The sequence below is a fragment of the Nothobranchius furzeri genome, chromosome 16, assembly GCF_043380555.1.
Source record: "Nothobranchius furzeri strain GRZ-AD chromosome 16, NfurGRZ-RIMD1, whole genome shotgun sequence".
NCBI lineage: Eukaryota > Metazoa > Chordata > Actinopteri > Cyprinodontiformes > Nothobranchiidae > Nothobranchius > Nothobranchius furzeri.
This window is the reverse complement of record NC_091756.1, coordinates 21,281,309-21,297,921: the sequence shown is the minus strand read 5'-3', so window position 1 is coordinate 21,297,921 and position 16,613 is coordinate 21,281,309. Positions and strand designations below refer to the sequence as shown.

The window sequence follows — 16,613 nt, the reverse complement described above, 5'->3', positions numbered from 1 at the left end:
AGTAAGACAACATGCATGAAGAGGATGATGTGGACAAAATACTCATTTGCCTAATAATTCTGCACTCCCTGTATAAAAATCCTCTGAAGCAGCATATCTTATAGGAACCAACACTAGAGTCAATTCAGTTCAGTATATATATAAAATGCCAATTCACATCTGAAGTTATCCAGTTATCCAGTCCACTTGAACCTACTCAAACGAGTTCAGTCCATTTTTCCATTAGTTAAAAGTTTCCAATGAAGGAAAACCCAGCAGATTGCATCGAGTCACTTGTGATGCTTGTCCTAACCTGAAGAACACTTAATATTTAACAACATCTAAAAAGTTAGTAAAGGGTCCCTTTGTTTATTAATGCTTAATAATGCATTAACAACGGATCCCTCATGGTAAAGTGTTACCCATATCACTGTAAATTCTACATGAATATATTTAGGACACTGATGACCTTGGGAAAAGTAAGTAAACAAACTTGACAAACATAATTGTGGAAAGTATTGTGACTTTATTATATGTGAGTGTGCTGTACTTATTCTGAAGTTGAAACTACTTAAAAATCTCAGTTTAGTTCAATTCAAGGCAAGTTGTTACAACTTAAATACTTTGAGTCACAAACGCTTTCCTGCCCAGAAAGGTGGGTGTAACCTGAAACTGTGTATACTTTAAGCAACAATGAAAACACCCATTTCCATATCTCAGATTGTTTACTTTATTTCCAGTTGAACTAAATTGTGGAATTTGACTGACACTGAAAGATGCAGCTAACTGGTACCATGTGACTTCAGTCAGCGAGTGTTTAATTCATGCTTACTCAGACCAGAGCCTTTTGTGTGAGCCACCACTTTATCAACGGCACAGTGGTCCCATTCCATCGACCTCCCTCCTCACTTACGGAGCTTACACGTTAGCATCGGCATGGGCCTATACGGTACCAAACGGCACCGGAATTTGGTTTCACACGTATGTCCGATTTGCGTTTTCGGTGCCGAGGGAACTATTTTTCTCAGACCTTCTCCCCAGCGGTCAGACTGGAACCGAGGCAACACTACGGACTGATTGGCTGGCTGAAATTTTGCCTACTGCCTCAGATCTGTGAGGAGAATGAGCCAGCGGGGGCGTTCCTGCATGCGCGATTCATTTTCATGCTGGATGCTGTTGAGTAAACTTATGTCTGTAGCACGGAGCTGCCGATCCAGAGCTGCTGATCAGTGTGGGAACGGGAGAAGAGAATGGTTTTGTGTGTGTGTGTGCCACAAGATTACGAGGACACACACACAGCAAATTAATGAAATAATGTGGTTCAGTCTCCAAAAGTAACAAGGCTCATGTCCGCCTTTGTTTACCTTATGGAGCGGACTTTCCTGCGCGTATTAAACGCCGCCCATGGGCTCTGGGATTTCCGCATTCTTGAGAAGTCCCCTGAATTTATATGTGAACTCTACACCGCCCATACCAGCCCAAACTCATGCCATCCAGCCCGACCATACCCCGACCGTGCCGACGCTAATGTGTAAGCGCTGTTACGGTGCCAACAAGACATAACAGATAACTCCACCTTTGCGACAATAAGTAATACCCCCCCCCCCCCCACACACACACACACACACACACACACACTGGGCGGGGTCATTTTTTAATCCATAAACAGTTTTTTTTAAGTTGACTAAACTTTGGTCATTGGCCTATGGCTTCAAACATGGGGTGGAAAACTTCCTTGTTAGAGCTTCAGTGCAGCGGAGTTCTTCCTCGCTGTTCAGTGCGTCTCTGTTCTGTCTAAAGAGTCAGAGCTCCTCAATAACACTTGGTTGAAACTGGTAAGAACCAGGTTGTTGGTGGTTGCAACCAGGCAAACTTGATTATTTTAAGTAGTTTGAGCTCGTACATGTGTACAATAAGCTAGGCCATACAGTTTACTCAAATTTATAGCTGGTATTAAAAAAGACACGTGTTTAAGTAATATGAATTGCTGATAGGACTTAAAAACACAATTACAATAAGAAAGTAGACGAAACAGCTCAACTAACTCAGGATTAACAAGCAATGTTAACAATTTAGAAACACTTAATTAATGTGAACAAGATCATTTGAGTTGAATCAAAATCTGGGTTTACGGTAATGACTCAGTTACATGTGACTGATGCTGAAGAACCCTGCCAGCTTCACACATTCATACAGTAAAGACACATTAACGTGTGATTCTCTTGAACAGCCATGAGCAGGCAGGTCCTGTCAGAGGATGAAAGCAGACTTCATTTGGGGATAGGACTGCTTATGAAAAACAACTTTCCATGATGCAGCAGGGTAATAACTGCTCTTTTGTGTTAACAGTAGTCATCCAGCTGCTTTCTAACATCGTGTCATTATGCTGTAAAAACACACAGATCTGGGATCAGTTAGATGGAATCTATCACACACATGGAGAGGCTGAAGGAATGTTTGTGATCTGGAGTTGTAGTCAGGAGCTGTTTCTGCTCCAGCTTGTTCATGGCAGTCTGCACATGACACATGTTTATGGAATTTGATTAATGAAAGGCTGAGTTGGCAGCTCAATCTTGACAGAAAAATTACAACTTTGCTCAAAAGGAAGGGTCTATCAAACAGGAGGCCCCTCCTAAATGAACACAGCCTCCCTGCCTAAGAGAAGCTTCACTGGACACACAGGTAGGAAGCAGGAACGCTGGTTACATGTTGTTACCAGGTTCTATGAGTGTGACATAGCCCTTTAAGCCACGCCTGTTGGGTTGTTCCCAACAACCGGACCCATCGACTGAAGAGCTTTTAACGTACGCCCCTCTATCAGGTGGGCCCTGGTCCTATAAAAGAGTTTGGAGACCATAGGTCATCTCCAAAGGCTCGATGAGCCCCCAGAACAGTAAGGCCAGGGGCTTAAAGGGCTACGCCATATTCATAAAATCTGGGGTTACAATACATAACTGCGTAACGTCTTTTTCATGCCCGTCCTGCTTAAAGTGTTTCATAATTTAAATTGAAGTGAACATCCTGAGCGGCGCAGGAGAGTGACATCAGTGTCCGCCTCACTCTTCTGACTCACCACACTATGCATTCAGTACACTAGGGGGCGGCGTATACACAGAGACACAAAGGAAATGCAGCCACGATCTTGGACCGGTTCCTCTGGACTGTGGTGGAAGCGCCTGGCCTGCCAGACTGGTCCTGTTTAATTCTACACAGAGAACTAGTCTGGTTACTCTCAGGCAAATGAATGAATCAGAGCAAACGTGGCTGAAGTGACCCAGGTCCAGTTCTAAAAGCTGATGACAGCTTCAGTGGTATGTGTGACAGGCCGTGATGCTTAGAGTGAGTCTCTGAGCCCTGTTGGCTTGGTTTTCCCTCAGGTCCCCAGACTTTGTCCACCTGCCCTACCTGATCCCTCTCTGCAATCCTTATCCCACATTTTAAAAGTGCTCTGGGTTTTTCAGTCATGGTCAGAACATCAGTCACAAACAAAGCCACTAAAGCCACATGAGTCTGTTTATTTTGTACAGCAGAAAAGTCAGCTTCCGTTAGAAACACTGGACTTGTCACAAAAACGCTGGAATGTAGAAGTCGGTCTCTGGATCTTCACGATCCATCTGAGTAGGTGGAGGCTGCAGCCTCCTGTGGGCAGGCGGTACAGTCACACCTGCAAGGCTACGGCTTTTATTCTCCTCGATACATAACAATGTTTTTATCCGTCTCGTGAATCCGGATCTCATACAGCTTGTTGGCAGGAAGCATCTTCACCATGTTGTCCCAGATGTAAACAGCCAGGTTTTCTGTAGTACTACAAAACACAAACACAAGGCCAGAGATGTGTGTGAACGTGGCGTGTGTGTGGGTGGAGTTCGGGCTGCTACTCACCTGATTACATCAGCAAAGTAAGGGACGTCCTTATCCAGGTTCTTATGGTCCAGTGGAATTATAATGACTTCCTGTTGAGAGGGAAGTGAAGTGAGGTTGGTTTTGTTAAGCCTGATTATTACTTCTCCATCAGCGTCGGTACGGAGACACGCAACGCCATTATGCGTCAGCATAAGGGCTCTCCGATGAGCCCACAGAGGCCGACAGAGACAGGTCTGACTTTTTAACCATTCATTGAAGATGACCACAAGCTTGTGATTGGTCAGGACGCCGCTTCCTGTACTTCCTCAACAGCACCGCCATTGCCCTCAGAAGATAAAGAGAGCCGAACATATCTATCAGCAGACAGAGCAGATCAAAGAAAACCAGGAGAGAAAAGTTGGAAAGAGGGACACATTTGTCTGTGTGAAAAAGTCTCTGAAATACATAAACACAACATAAAGAAAATAATAATAAATACGCAGTCGTGGCCTGAATAAGTTGTCCTAGCGAGGGGTTGCCATTGCCAAATACACTCCCCAGGTGACGGAGAAGTCTGAAGGGAAAACATCTCCGTCAACGCGTGTGCACAACTCCACACCCAAGCTGGCGGAGAGGTATAAATCAGGTTTCAGTCGTGCTCCAAGAGAAGAGGAAAACTTCTGTCTAGTGCATCCTAAACTCCAGGTCATGCTGAAAGCTTAAACCCTGCTGTTTATTTTGCATCACATGGTTTATTTACACGGGATTACGAGCCACACGACAACAGTAAATAACCAACGGTCAAATTTGCTAACATTTGAGCCAAAATGGTAAATGGCCTGTATTTGAAATAGCGCCTTTTTTGGGTTCTACAACCCCCCCAAGGCACTTTACATCACAGTCATCCACACACATTCACACGCTGGTGGTGAAAGTAACAGTGGTATGTATGAAAAACAGAAACTTTCTGTAAAAGTTTTGTGTCAAAGTAGAATTTTTCCAGTTCAGCAGCTCTGACGGGCTCATTTTCTGTTTGTAACGGTTGATCAGGCCACTAAAGGGCGATGCTACTTAGCACCTGGAGTCCCAATAGAAGAAGAATGATTGTTGTGAATGGAAATGGACTCCAGCTGGATCTTCTCTATTTAAGCAGCAATTGTTTTTAACTTAATGCAGCTCTTTGTCGGCAGCCCTAAAAAGGCCCAGCATAGCAAGAGTGCCATCTACTGACATGTAGGAAGACCCAGTTCCTTTAAAAATGACTAAATCTTTACAGGAAGCTGATGTCTATCCCTCTGAAAGCTATTTTTTTCACCATAAGTTAAAGCTAACAAAGACCTTATGACAGATGAACATAATAAAAATCTTCACATTCCTTTCAGAGCTTCTGTAATTATCCTGCTGTAGTTAGGTCCGACCTTTTTCTAACTCTAATAACAAAAACAACTTAAGACACGGCGTCAACAAGCCTGGACAGGGCGATGAGCACATGATAGACGGGAGACGGGCCACAGCAGCTGGTTGCATATTTACATATTCATGAAATTCCATGTTAAACAGTAAAGTCAATTTTATGATCACCTGATCACCTGTGCTCATTAGCACAATTAGCCAATCACACGTGAGTCACCAGCTGCAACCATTTATGACCACATGAACTCATCTTCTGATGGCTACTTCCAGCAGGACAATGCACCATGTCACAAAGCTCAGATCATCAGCTTCACAAATCTCAGCTACCTGAACAACTGTCGTCCAATCTCCACACCGGCGAAGGCCTAAGGGGCGAGGAAGACATTTTTAGCTGAGACTTATCTGCTATTGTGACTAGCTCAGCATCATCGTACCAGCCCAGTGTGGGTGGGTTCAGAAAGAAAAATGCTAAATACATAGCGAGGTTGGATTAAAAAATAAATAAATCAAAGATAATCAGTGATGCAACTGATACAGGTAACTGTGGTATTTTCTTTGACTTATTTGAAGCATTTGATACCATTCATCTTTAAACACCATGGTATCAGAGGTCTAGCAGTAGACTGGTTTGGGAGTTCACATCATGGATGAAGCTGTGTGATGTCATGCCAATATGGACAAGGACCTCTGAGGAATGTTTACGGAAGACGAGAGGAGACAGGGCGTTCTCGGTAGTGGGTCCAAAACTATGGAACACACTTCCCGTATCTGTTATGGGCCATTCCCATCTGTACCTGGTGGGCCCGGCCCGGATAGCATAGCTTGCTTACATATCTTGGTGGCTTTCCTTTTTTCAGGGTGCAACAAGACTGTTTTTCAGCCCTCTTTCTGAGGTGATCTGCTTCAGGCTGATCAGGGCCAACACACCCACTGCTGACTGATAAGCCGGCTTACCAGTGAGCAAATTCACATCCTCCATTAGAGCAAGCCTCTGATTGGTGGGTAGAATCAGCCCACATGGGTTTAAGGCATGCTCAATTCATTATCATTCAGTATCACGCTGATTACCTAGAAGCTGAAAATGTCTCTGACTGCATTCCTTGCATACCTAAGCAAGATGTGAGGAATCAACCGGGCCAGGCTGGGGCCGACTGGAGCTATCCGGGCCGGGCCGACCAGGTACAGATGGGAATGGCCCTTAAGGCTCATCAGTGGTTTTTGAATCAGGGTTCAAGACCTACTTTTATAATCAGGCTTTTAACTCTGTGGGTTAGCTGTTGCTATTATTTAAAATAAGAATTCTTTGTAACTGTTATTTTTAATTTTCTCTGTTTTTATAGGGAGCCGAGTCTACCTCCCTTCCCATCGGCTCATGGGTCCCAGAACAAAGGGTTAAAAAGCTCGTTTCTAATCCACTTTGCCTTACGACATGAATCACTCGTTTATTCACACGAAACCTAAAATGACTTTTGCCCTGTATTAGTGCTTTCTTGGCATCAAAACATGTCAAACATGCAATTTGCTGGGTTCCTTATATAGGAAGCATTATTTCTGATTGACTTAATGAACTGACCTGTATTGGAATGTTTATTATGTGAAGTGCCTTGAGACGACTCTTGTAGTGATTTGGCGCTATATAAATAAACTTGAATTGAATTGAATGTCTTTAATTAGCGGACATCAGATAAGAATGGGCTGCATGGTGGCGCAGTGGTTAGCACTGTTGCCTCGCAGCACGAAGGTTGCAGGTTCGAAACTGGGCTGCGGCCTTTCTGCGTGGAGTTGCGTGTTCTCCCCATGCATGTGTGGCTGTCCTCCGGGTACTCCGGTTTCCCCCACAGATTACAACATGCCCTATAGGTTATAAATTGTAAGATGCTTAGGATAAAAGCGTCTGCTAAATAAATAAACATAAACATAAGAAATCCATGGCAAATGTCAAACGGGAGTGGAACATAGCTTTTATGGTCCCATTCATTACTTCTTATTTTCACCATGGTCCAGCAGTAGGTGGGGGTGACTTAGGCTCCATATTCTAGTCTTGTACAGCATTTTGGTGACATGACTCATGTTTACAAGGTGCTCTGTAAATAAAGGCTGACAACATCATGAGTCTATGACATCAAGATCTAAAGCTTGGTTTATGCTTGACACATTCACTTTCCGCTTGGTGATGCGGCTCGCGGATGGAACGCGCTTCACAACTCGCAGCGTTTATGGTTCATGCGGCTCGTCTCTGCGGTGAGCCAATATTCTCCCAAACTGTAGGGGGCAGCATGGAGCTCTACGGCATGCATCCAACACTACACCATAGTAGAAGTAAAAACTACTGTTGTTTACAACATGGCATTCCAGCATTTTTTAACAGCGTCCTCGTCTTTTCCGACAGTGCGAGCTATTTCTCTCCAAGAATTATTAACATGTTGATCACGGTGATCTCTGAGAGTTGAATCATACAAATGTCTGTATTTACGAACCTCCGCCATACTAGTTCTGGCCAGTCCGCCATGTTTTTCCATGTCCGCGTGGTTAGAAAATTTCCTAGGTGCGGAAAGTTTGGGCCTTGCGGAGGCGCGGTTGTTAAAATGACGCAACTTTTCCGCGCGGAGCTGTGCGAACCTCAAGGACGCGTCAAGCATAAACCAACCTTTAGGCAGAACTTGTTCTGAAGGCAAAGGGGGCCCCAACCTGGTAAAGTGTTCCTATTATGTTTACGTTTATGTATTTAGCAGACACTTTTGTCCAAGGTGACTTAAAGTGGCCTGTGAGTGTTACTGCATTAATAAACATGAATGGCCTGTTTAAACATAGTCTGTCTGATTAAACAGTGTTAAGAAGGAAGACCTGCAGAAATGTCTTACCTCAATGCATCTTTTCAGCTCAGTCAGATTCATGACCATGCCAGTGATGGGGTCAATCTGAGGGCACAGGGTTAAAATGGGATGGAGATTATGTACCATCATTAACAGGGCTAGTCTGCATCCTACACAGTTGTCATAGAGAATTATGTCAAACTCACCTTTCCACGAACTGTTACCTCCACTGTGGAGTAAAATCATGTATCTGGATGAATAGAACACCCATAAAATGGTAGAACATGGATTAATGAAGAAGCAGAACAAACCTTTGTAGTTGTGTCCGTGACCGTTGGGATTGTTGCACTTTCCGTACACTTGTTTATTCTCCTCATCACTCAGGTGGACACTACAGAGGAGAATACAACCTTTTATCCTTGTATCTGTATCTGGGCAATGTGCTCCTGTTAGTCAAACAAGAAAAACCTCACAAGACACTGTTTACTTGTGTTGCCTTCAGGTACATCTTGTATACAACAGCTTTTAGGTCATTTATCTGAATAAACAAGTATTTTATTTACATTGTGACTCTAGCTCTAAATGAAGTTGTTATTATTATTATAAACCAAAAATATCAAACTAGGACTGTGTGAGTAAACAAAAGTTAAACGTCTTTACATAATGACCCTAACAAGTGAAACTACCGCGGATTAAACAGCACGGTATCATTAGTTATTGTGCATTTCCTGTGTCGTTACTTCTCAGTTGTCAGACCTCTTGGGAAATCAGACAGCACGTGAATGCAACATTAGTCCGCACGCGCGTGAAGCCTTTAGCGAAATACTACAATTCCCAGAAGGTTTAGAACTACAACTTTGGTTTTTATAAACTGTACAGCAGTGGTTTGTCTAGTTTTTAGGGTTTTTGTTACGTTCGTCAGGATATAACGTAATCGCAGCGCGGTGTTTCCATGATTTTAGATAGCTAACGGGCACGAGCCCACCTATCGGAGCCAGCCCCGGCAGCGGGGGGACTTTGAGCTTAATTCGGCTCGAGCCTCAGACAGGCCCGGTTCCTGAAGGATGGGTGAAGGAGAGGGCTACCTGTGGAGCCGGTGGCAGGCGCTGAAGCTCTGCTCCCGGGTGAGGTAACCGATGCGCTCCGCTGGAAATCCGGCCATGATCGGAGCGCTGATGCTGAGGAGAAAGGGGTTGACGCGAGCGGTGTGCTGATATAAAGCCCATGTGACCCGGGCTCATTGGCTCAGATTAGGGCGTAAATAAAGCTCACATGTCCCCGTTTAAAGCCTGGGGGGGCTGGCTCCTGACACGCTCTCTGTTCTCGCACCGGTCTTCCTCAAACCAAAATCCAACACATTAAAACGTTCATTTTTGTTCTATAAAACTAGCCTATGATTAACTTTTGCTTTGCTACTTTATCCTCATGAGGTATCAGTCTGTTATAATCAGGTTGTAAAAAAATACTACCTATGTTGGAGATACCTCCATGAACAGCCTTAGCACAGAGAAATAGCTTTTACATTCTATAAGTCCAAAGAGCTAATGATTAGGCAAAGCACAGTGTAGCGTACCAATGGTCGAGTTTTTCATCCAAATGAACAGAAATTAACATTTAATTTTCAGCAACAAACTGTGTCACACATCCAGGGACGCATTACATCTGTATGGCCTCCAAGAAAGAAAAACAGGTATAGCCGACGTGCAACCAATCAAAGATGCCATAATATCTTTGCTTAAGGCCTCATGCAGAGAGTGTTGTTTCCACTAGGACTGATCTCACGTAGCATTACAACATGACACATTGCTTTTACTGATCCAATCAGAATCTGCCAGATCTGATGGAGGCGTTTTTTGGGTGGTGGTTGGCAGGGGCGGATTTAGGACTGAAGAAGATCCGGGACTTAACACACACGCGCGCGCACGCGCACACACGCATGCGCACACACACGTGACACGCATTAGTCAACATCATATATATATATATATATATATCTTGTACCACATAATGTTTAATCTGAAGCTACATATTAAGCATATTCAGGGCAGAGTATTGTTCCTGTTAGTGTTTAGTGTGAGATGATATTATATATTTTTATATATTATAAATATTCCCTTTCTTTCTCCAACAACTTTACCTGATAGTAAGCTAACTTTAGGCAAACCAGCAGCACAACAAATATTTTCAAATAAGACTCACAAACCTGAGTCAACACCAGTCTCATCAGGGCTGGGGTTCTGTCGTTGTACTTTTGGTCTAAAAAACGTCCTTATGTCCACCTTCACTCATGCGTTTCAAACAGAGATTGTAGAAGAAGCCAGCTGCTAAAGGGCTTCTCTTCAGTGGTGGAGGCTCAGGCAGGTTGTATACCGACTGAGTGGCCTAGTGGTAGAGTGTCTGCCCTGAGATTGGGAGATCAGGGTTCCGACTCCTGGTCGGGTCATACCAAAGACTTTGAGAAAAATAGAACCCAATGCCTCCCTGCTAGACACTCAGCATTAAGGGGTTCGATTGGGGGGTTAAACCACCAAATAGTTCCCGAGCTATTTTGACCCAGGGGATGGGTCAAATGCGGAGAATAAATTTGTGTGTGTGTGACGACTAAATGGGACTTTACAAACTACTGCCAGCTGCGCTCTCTCTGTTGGACTTTGGTACTGCATGTTACTTCCGCGATTTAGATCCGGGGCTTATCATGAAAGATCCGGGGCTTCAGCCCAAGTAGCCGGGCCTAACGCCACCCCTGGTGGTTGGTAAATCTGCCATCTTTTCATTCGACCATAAACCAAAACATCCGAAGTATAAAACTATGCCCACGTCATCTTTAACGCCAGTTCAAAGCGTTCTAGAGAGGTTGACAAATCCGTAACTTTCCTCTTCAGCCAAAAGAACCAGCGACAAGCTGGATAAAATCTGTTGCTGTTCCACCTGCTGCAGCGGTTCCTTTCAGAATAAAAGCTGAACCATCACGACCCAGGTTTGGGTCTCGCTAGATGCCAACAAACTGTAGTGACCTGGAAGTATCTCAAGACTGGTGGTTGGCTGCCGCAGCTGTTCCTACAGGCTTCGACTCCATAAAGGTCAAGCTGGACCTCGACATTCCTGATCTAACGGGGACTTCTGCTAAGGGTACGTAGGCCGACAAGAATGGCGTTGAATGTGTTTATGAATCTCCTAACCAAAGCTTAACGTGAAGACATCACCTTCACGTCCCATCAGAACTAATCGTTTCTTCGGATTTGCTGGTTCTGAGCAACATTCCACACTACACCATTCTCTGTCTCATCCACCTTAGTAACATCATACACTTAGTGTTAAAGTTAGTCTAGTTTAATTTTTTTAGTAATAAATCTTTAAACTTTTAAAACCTGACTCTCTCTTCTGTTGTCTCTCAGTCAATACGAAGTGTTACATAATCCCTGCAATTAAAAGTTCCAATCATCTGGTTAACCAGTACCCTCAGATCTAAGGTGGATTTCATAGTTATTATGGAATCTTATATCTTATGGCTTATTAAATAACATGTAAATTAATTCATTACATGCTATTGCTCCTGTTTCATGAAATGTAACTTTTAAGTCTGCAGCCTTAGTGGACATTTTAAATTTAAAATGTATCATTTTAAATTTAAAATTATACATTTTAAATTTAAAATGTATCATTTTAAAAGTGCTTTCAATTGATTCATTGTGTTTTGTGTTACGCTTTTATCAGTTTTTGTTTGCTTGTTATCATGTACACTGTGACCGCTGTCTTAAAATGTGCACAATACATAAAGGTTTACTTACTTATTTATTACCATGTTTGACATTGTATAGTAACATGTATTTCGGTATCTGTCTAGATGCACCCTAACAGCTGCTAGAGCAGGTTCTTCTGGTGAAACATCCACACCAGCACCACCCTTAAAGAGATACTTTTCATATTTTTAAATCATTTTCTTGAGCCAGTTTGAGCTAAAATGACGCAGGGTTAAGGGTTAATTAAATGCCACCTAGCCCCTGTCACCCCCTGTGGCCAGAATATTTACTTGCAGCTAGGGATGCACCCAGGGACGAAATTTTGATTTCAGAAGTGGGGGGGACACAGCAGGCTTGTGCGGATTTGGGGTGGGGGGTGTTATGTAAAGACCCCTTGACACGTCACGTGCCCATCTCAATAATTTTTCCATCCTTATTGAAGTGCAGTTTTGGCTGTTGACAATGGATAGGCCATTGTATTTATTGTTTTGGGTCTTTTTTAATTGTTTTTGGTGCAACATTTTCTAACAGGGAGTGAGATTCCTTTTTTATTTAATTTTTGTTTGTTATTTTTATTCATTTAGAAGTTCTGGTTCTGGACATTTCAATGTTAAATGAAGGTTTCTTTGTTGCATTTTAAAGGGTGTACTTGCATTATTATGATATATTAACATTATATTAGTGGTTATTTTGGTCTAGATAATGTTGACAATGATATCGTTTATCATCAACAATTTGTTGGACAAAATATCGTCCAGCAAAATGTGTTACTTTCCCAGGCCTAGTCAAAAGTATAAAAATTATTTATACATAAACGGTCCCTCCTGAGATCTGGCCGTTTGTTCATTTGCTGTGTTAGAGGACATGCTGAACTAATGTTTTACACATGATCATCACCCTAACATTTGAGTGTATAAAAACATATTAAATATGTTTTTCCCCTTAAAAGTGTTTAAACAGTTGTTGCATTTCAACACACACACACAAAAAAAGGAAAAAATAAGATAAATCTAATGAAAAGTGTACATCTTTGACATTAAGCTTAAAAAATCTGTTGACGACGATGATACTGTTCATTTTTCAGAGCTTTTTAATGTGAAAATATGCATTGCAATAGATAAGTTTACAATAAAGTTAAATGATAAAAGTTTTGAAGTTACACTTCTACTACTACTACTACTAGTAATAATAATTATGATGATAATAGTAATAATAAAAAAATAATAATTATAATAATACGAATAAATTGTGTCTGAGGAGTCAGTTATGTGGAGGAGATGAGTTTGTAAAAGTTAGTTTTGAGTATGTGTGTGAAGGAGGAGGTGAGTCTGAGCTTAATGCAGGGGTGTCACATGTCCAACTTACGTTTTGACTTTGAAAGAAGTCTCTTATATCCACTTTTCGTTTTCTTGACATGCTGCCTCCTGGCTGTGCATAACTACCAAACACTCACAAATGAACACTTATTCAAATGTTATGTAATGGAAGCTGAGCTGAGCTCTGATATTACACAGCGTCTAGTTGACGATGTGACTCAGTACCGGTGTTCCCTAGCGGCTCCAAACTAGCAAAACAACGTGAGCACGTTCTGACTGTTTACAACTTGAGTGACAGCAGAAACAGCCAATAATACGTTAGCAAGTATCAGCAGAGCCAATAGATTAGCTTTTGGGAGGGTCTAATAGTAAACCGGTTTCCGTTTCGGTCCTAGTGCTCAACCAAATCCATTTAATGGAGCGTAACATTGTTTTTGGACGGAAAAAAGTGCAGGGGACCAAAACTGTCTTTTGAAAAAGTGGGGGGGACATGTCCCACCCGTCCCCCCCCCAAAATTACGTCCCAGGATGCACCGATGGATCGGCATTTGATCTCAATCGGCCGAAAGCGCCCCTATCGGTTTTGATCGGAGTTTTCAAAATAGATCAAAGAAGACCGATCAGGTAGGGTTGTCACGGTAACCGGTGTAGCGGTAAACCCCGGTAAAAAAGTTGACAATAATAATAACCGTCTTGTTTTTAAAAAAAAACTATATTATCTTGGTGGGTTTACCGTGGCTGCGGTGTAGGCGCGGTGACCCTTACCAGCCACTGTATCATCTGCTGAAGTTGCCGGCGGCACATGCGCGCTTTGTTGTTTACAATCAAAACTTTCTTGAAGCTAAAGCTGAAATAACGGCCAAAGGACGAGACGGCAGCGCTCAGGACATTTATTATCCCTCACAGAAGACAAAGTGGGAAGTACGGGCATATTTTGGATATTTGAAGAATGCCGAGGGACAGTTGATAGAAGACGGCTGTCCTGTTTGCAGCACGTGCAGAAAAAGTGCCTGTGAAAGGCAGCAACGCTTCAATCTCATGACACATCTGCGTGACCATCACCCACAACTCTACAGTCAACGCAAGGCAAGCTAACGTTAGCGTTTTAGCTAAAATGCGTGATCCGAGGATTTGGGTTGAGGGAGAACGCAACGAGTCGCTATATAAAGCAGCCGCAGCGCGGCTACCTGCATATGAACCGTGTCGCGGACACCCCCATGTTGAAATGACGCTATGCATTACGGAGCTCCCTGGGGCAGATAAGAGTTGGTCTCTCTCCGAGAATATTTATGAATTTAACAATGATTACTGCCTGATGACATTTTCCCACATCTGCAAAGCTCACTGGAAGGAAACAAACCGAGGACAATATTTTCCTGATATAGGGTTTATTACTCAAGTAAGGGTAAAAAGTATCTGATTAGAAGGCTATTTGAGTACTGAGTATCATCTGAACTAATATTTTTAAAATGATGACATCAAACAGACATAAAATATGAAGTTATGGGCAAATATTGCTATTTTAAAGACTAAAGGGGAAAAATGTAAACAAATAAACAACATAATTACAAAATAACACATTTTAGGCTAAATTTAGACCCAAACTGAGGACAATATTTCCTGACATACAGGGTTTATTTAATTGTGTGAAAATGTAGCACGTTTAAAAAAAATACCGCGATAATACCGAAAACCGTGGTAATTTTGGTCACAATATCCTTGAGGTTACATTTTCACACCGTGACAACCCTAATACAGACCATTTTAGATTAGGTTACATTTCCTTTATTCCCAGATTATGTAGTTTGTAGCACTCATTATAATGTTGTAGAAAATTTCTGTCCAATCCACGTGATCGGTATCGGTGATCAGCATTCTTTGATATCGGTATATATATATATATATATATATATATACATACACATATATATATATAAAACATATATATATATATATATATATATATATATATATATATATATATATATATATACATACATATATATACATATATATATATATATATATATATATATATATATATATATATATATATATATATATATACATATATATATAAAAATATATAGATAGATAGATATATTGATATATATAACAGATCATCACTTTGGAACTCTCTCCCCCTGAGCCTGAGATCAGTGGTCTCCTTTAAAAGCAGCTGAAACTCACCTGTTCAAGCTGGTTTTTGGTGTGACCTTCATCACCCTCTCCTTATTCTGTTCTTGTTCCACTTTTCCCGGGATCCATTGACTTCCCTCTTTCCTGTTTATTTTCTTTCTCCCATTGCTTTCATCTTTTTTCTTTTCTCCTTTTAAACATTTTTTTAATCGTTTTTGAAATAGTTTTACATTAAAATTTTTGTTTTTGTGAAGCACCTCGTGATTTTTGTCTTGAGAGGCTCTATATAACAGAAAGTCTTCTTCGTCTTTATATATCAATAAAATAGAAATGAGATGTAAGATGAAGGTAGTTCACAGAGGGCCCTGTTAGCTAACAACAGACTTTGAATTTCTAAAAAGAAAAGAAGCTGAAGGAAGTTTCCCCTTACTGTATATGTGGACGGCCGTGATGATTGCTGCCACAGTGCCAGTTACAGCTGCTGTTGCAGAGATTCTTCTCTCCATGGAAGCAAATTAAAACACACATGAGAAACAGCATTTCTCAAGAATGAAGTCTTCAGCTCTGACGTGAGACAGCTGTCATGTGATGATACTGTAGAAGACTTTACTGCAAGGGAAGAAGCTGCTTGAAAGGTTGTTCTTGTTGCTGTTCAAATATTGAAATCGAACTGTTGTGATCATTCAGATGGTTGTTGTTCTTAAACTGTGTGTTTGTGCATGGGCACACTGAGAAAAAGGGTGTGTGCTTGTGTGTTAGAGATGTGAATCTGCATGATTTTAGTATGATTACAATTATTGTGCCTTTGATTCTATCTGATGCTTCGATGCATCACGATTATTCCATATGGATTTGTTCTCATCGATAAGTAGATGTCAGGCATTTGCTTTTTAAAAATCAAAAACATGTCTGACACAACATGCCACCCCTAAAAGCTTTTCAGTCACAACAGTCCTTAGGACAATGTACAAGTGCAAAACATTTTAGCATCCATAGCACGCCTGCAGGCAGGTCGGAGCTCTGCAGCTCGGTTATTGTCAGGCATCAGGAGGGATGAGCATATTTCACCAGTCCTAGGTGCCTTGCATTCCTGTTTCTTATCACATAAGGTAATCCTGTTTGCGTCAAGGCATTAAATGGGGGGCTCCTCAATACTTGCCAGACGTCATCCCCCAGCATGCTCCTGTGCATTCCCTGAGGTCAGCTGACGAGGGACTATTAACAGTGCCCAGGTTGAAATCTCGTGGGGGCCATGCTTTCTCAGTGCCAGGACAAGGCTCTGGAATGAGCCTGCTGACGTGAAGCAGGCCCAGTCGCTTGATGGCTTTAAGAGCCGACTAAAAACTCATCTGTTCTCGCTGGCGTTTGGA

The 16,613-nt window shown here is 42.0% G+C and overlaps 1 protein-coding gene across 1 annotated transcript; it reads right to left on the bottom strand.

The window, feature by feature from the left end:
* Positions 1 to 3,474: 3,474 nt before the first annotated feature.
* pts (6-pyruvoyltetrahydropterin synthase) lies at positions 3,475 to 9,702 on the bottom strand. Its single transcript, XM_015976265.3, has 6 exons — positions 9,134 to 9,702; positions 8,360 to 8,439; positions 8,255 to 8,277; positions 8,097 to 8,153; positions 3,862 to 3,932; positions 3,475 to 3,784 (listed from the first exon to the last, which is right to left on the bottom strand). Exons 1-6 carry the CDS (start codon positions 9,208 to 9,210, stop codon positions 3,661 to 3,663), a joined length of 432 nt encoding a protein of 143 aa, XP_015831751.3. The 5' UTR covers positions 9,211 to 9,702; the 3' UTR covers positions 3,475 to 3,660.
* Positions 9,703 to 16,613: the final 6,911 nt, after the last annotated feature.

Coding starts and splice junctions, on each gene's coding strand:
- pts (XM_015976265.3), bottom strand. CDS start 9,210: ATGGCCGGATTTCCAGCGGAGCGCATCGGTTACCTCACCCGGGAGCAG. Junction 8,440..9,133: donor GCCTGCCACCGGCTCCACAG/GTAGCCCTCTCC, acceptor TCTCCTCTGTAG/TGTCCACCTGAGTGATGAGG. Junction 3,785..3,861: donor TACTTTGCTGATGTAATCAG/GTGAGTAGCAGC, acceptor TGTGTTTTGTAG/TACTACAGAAAACCTGGCTG.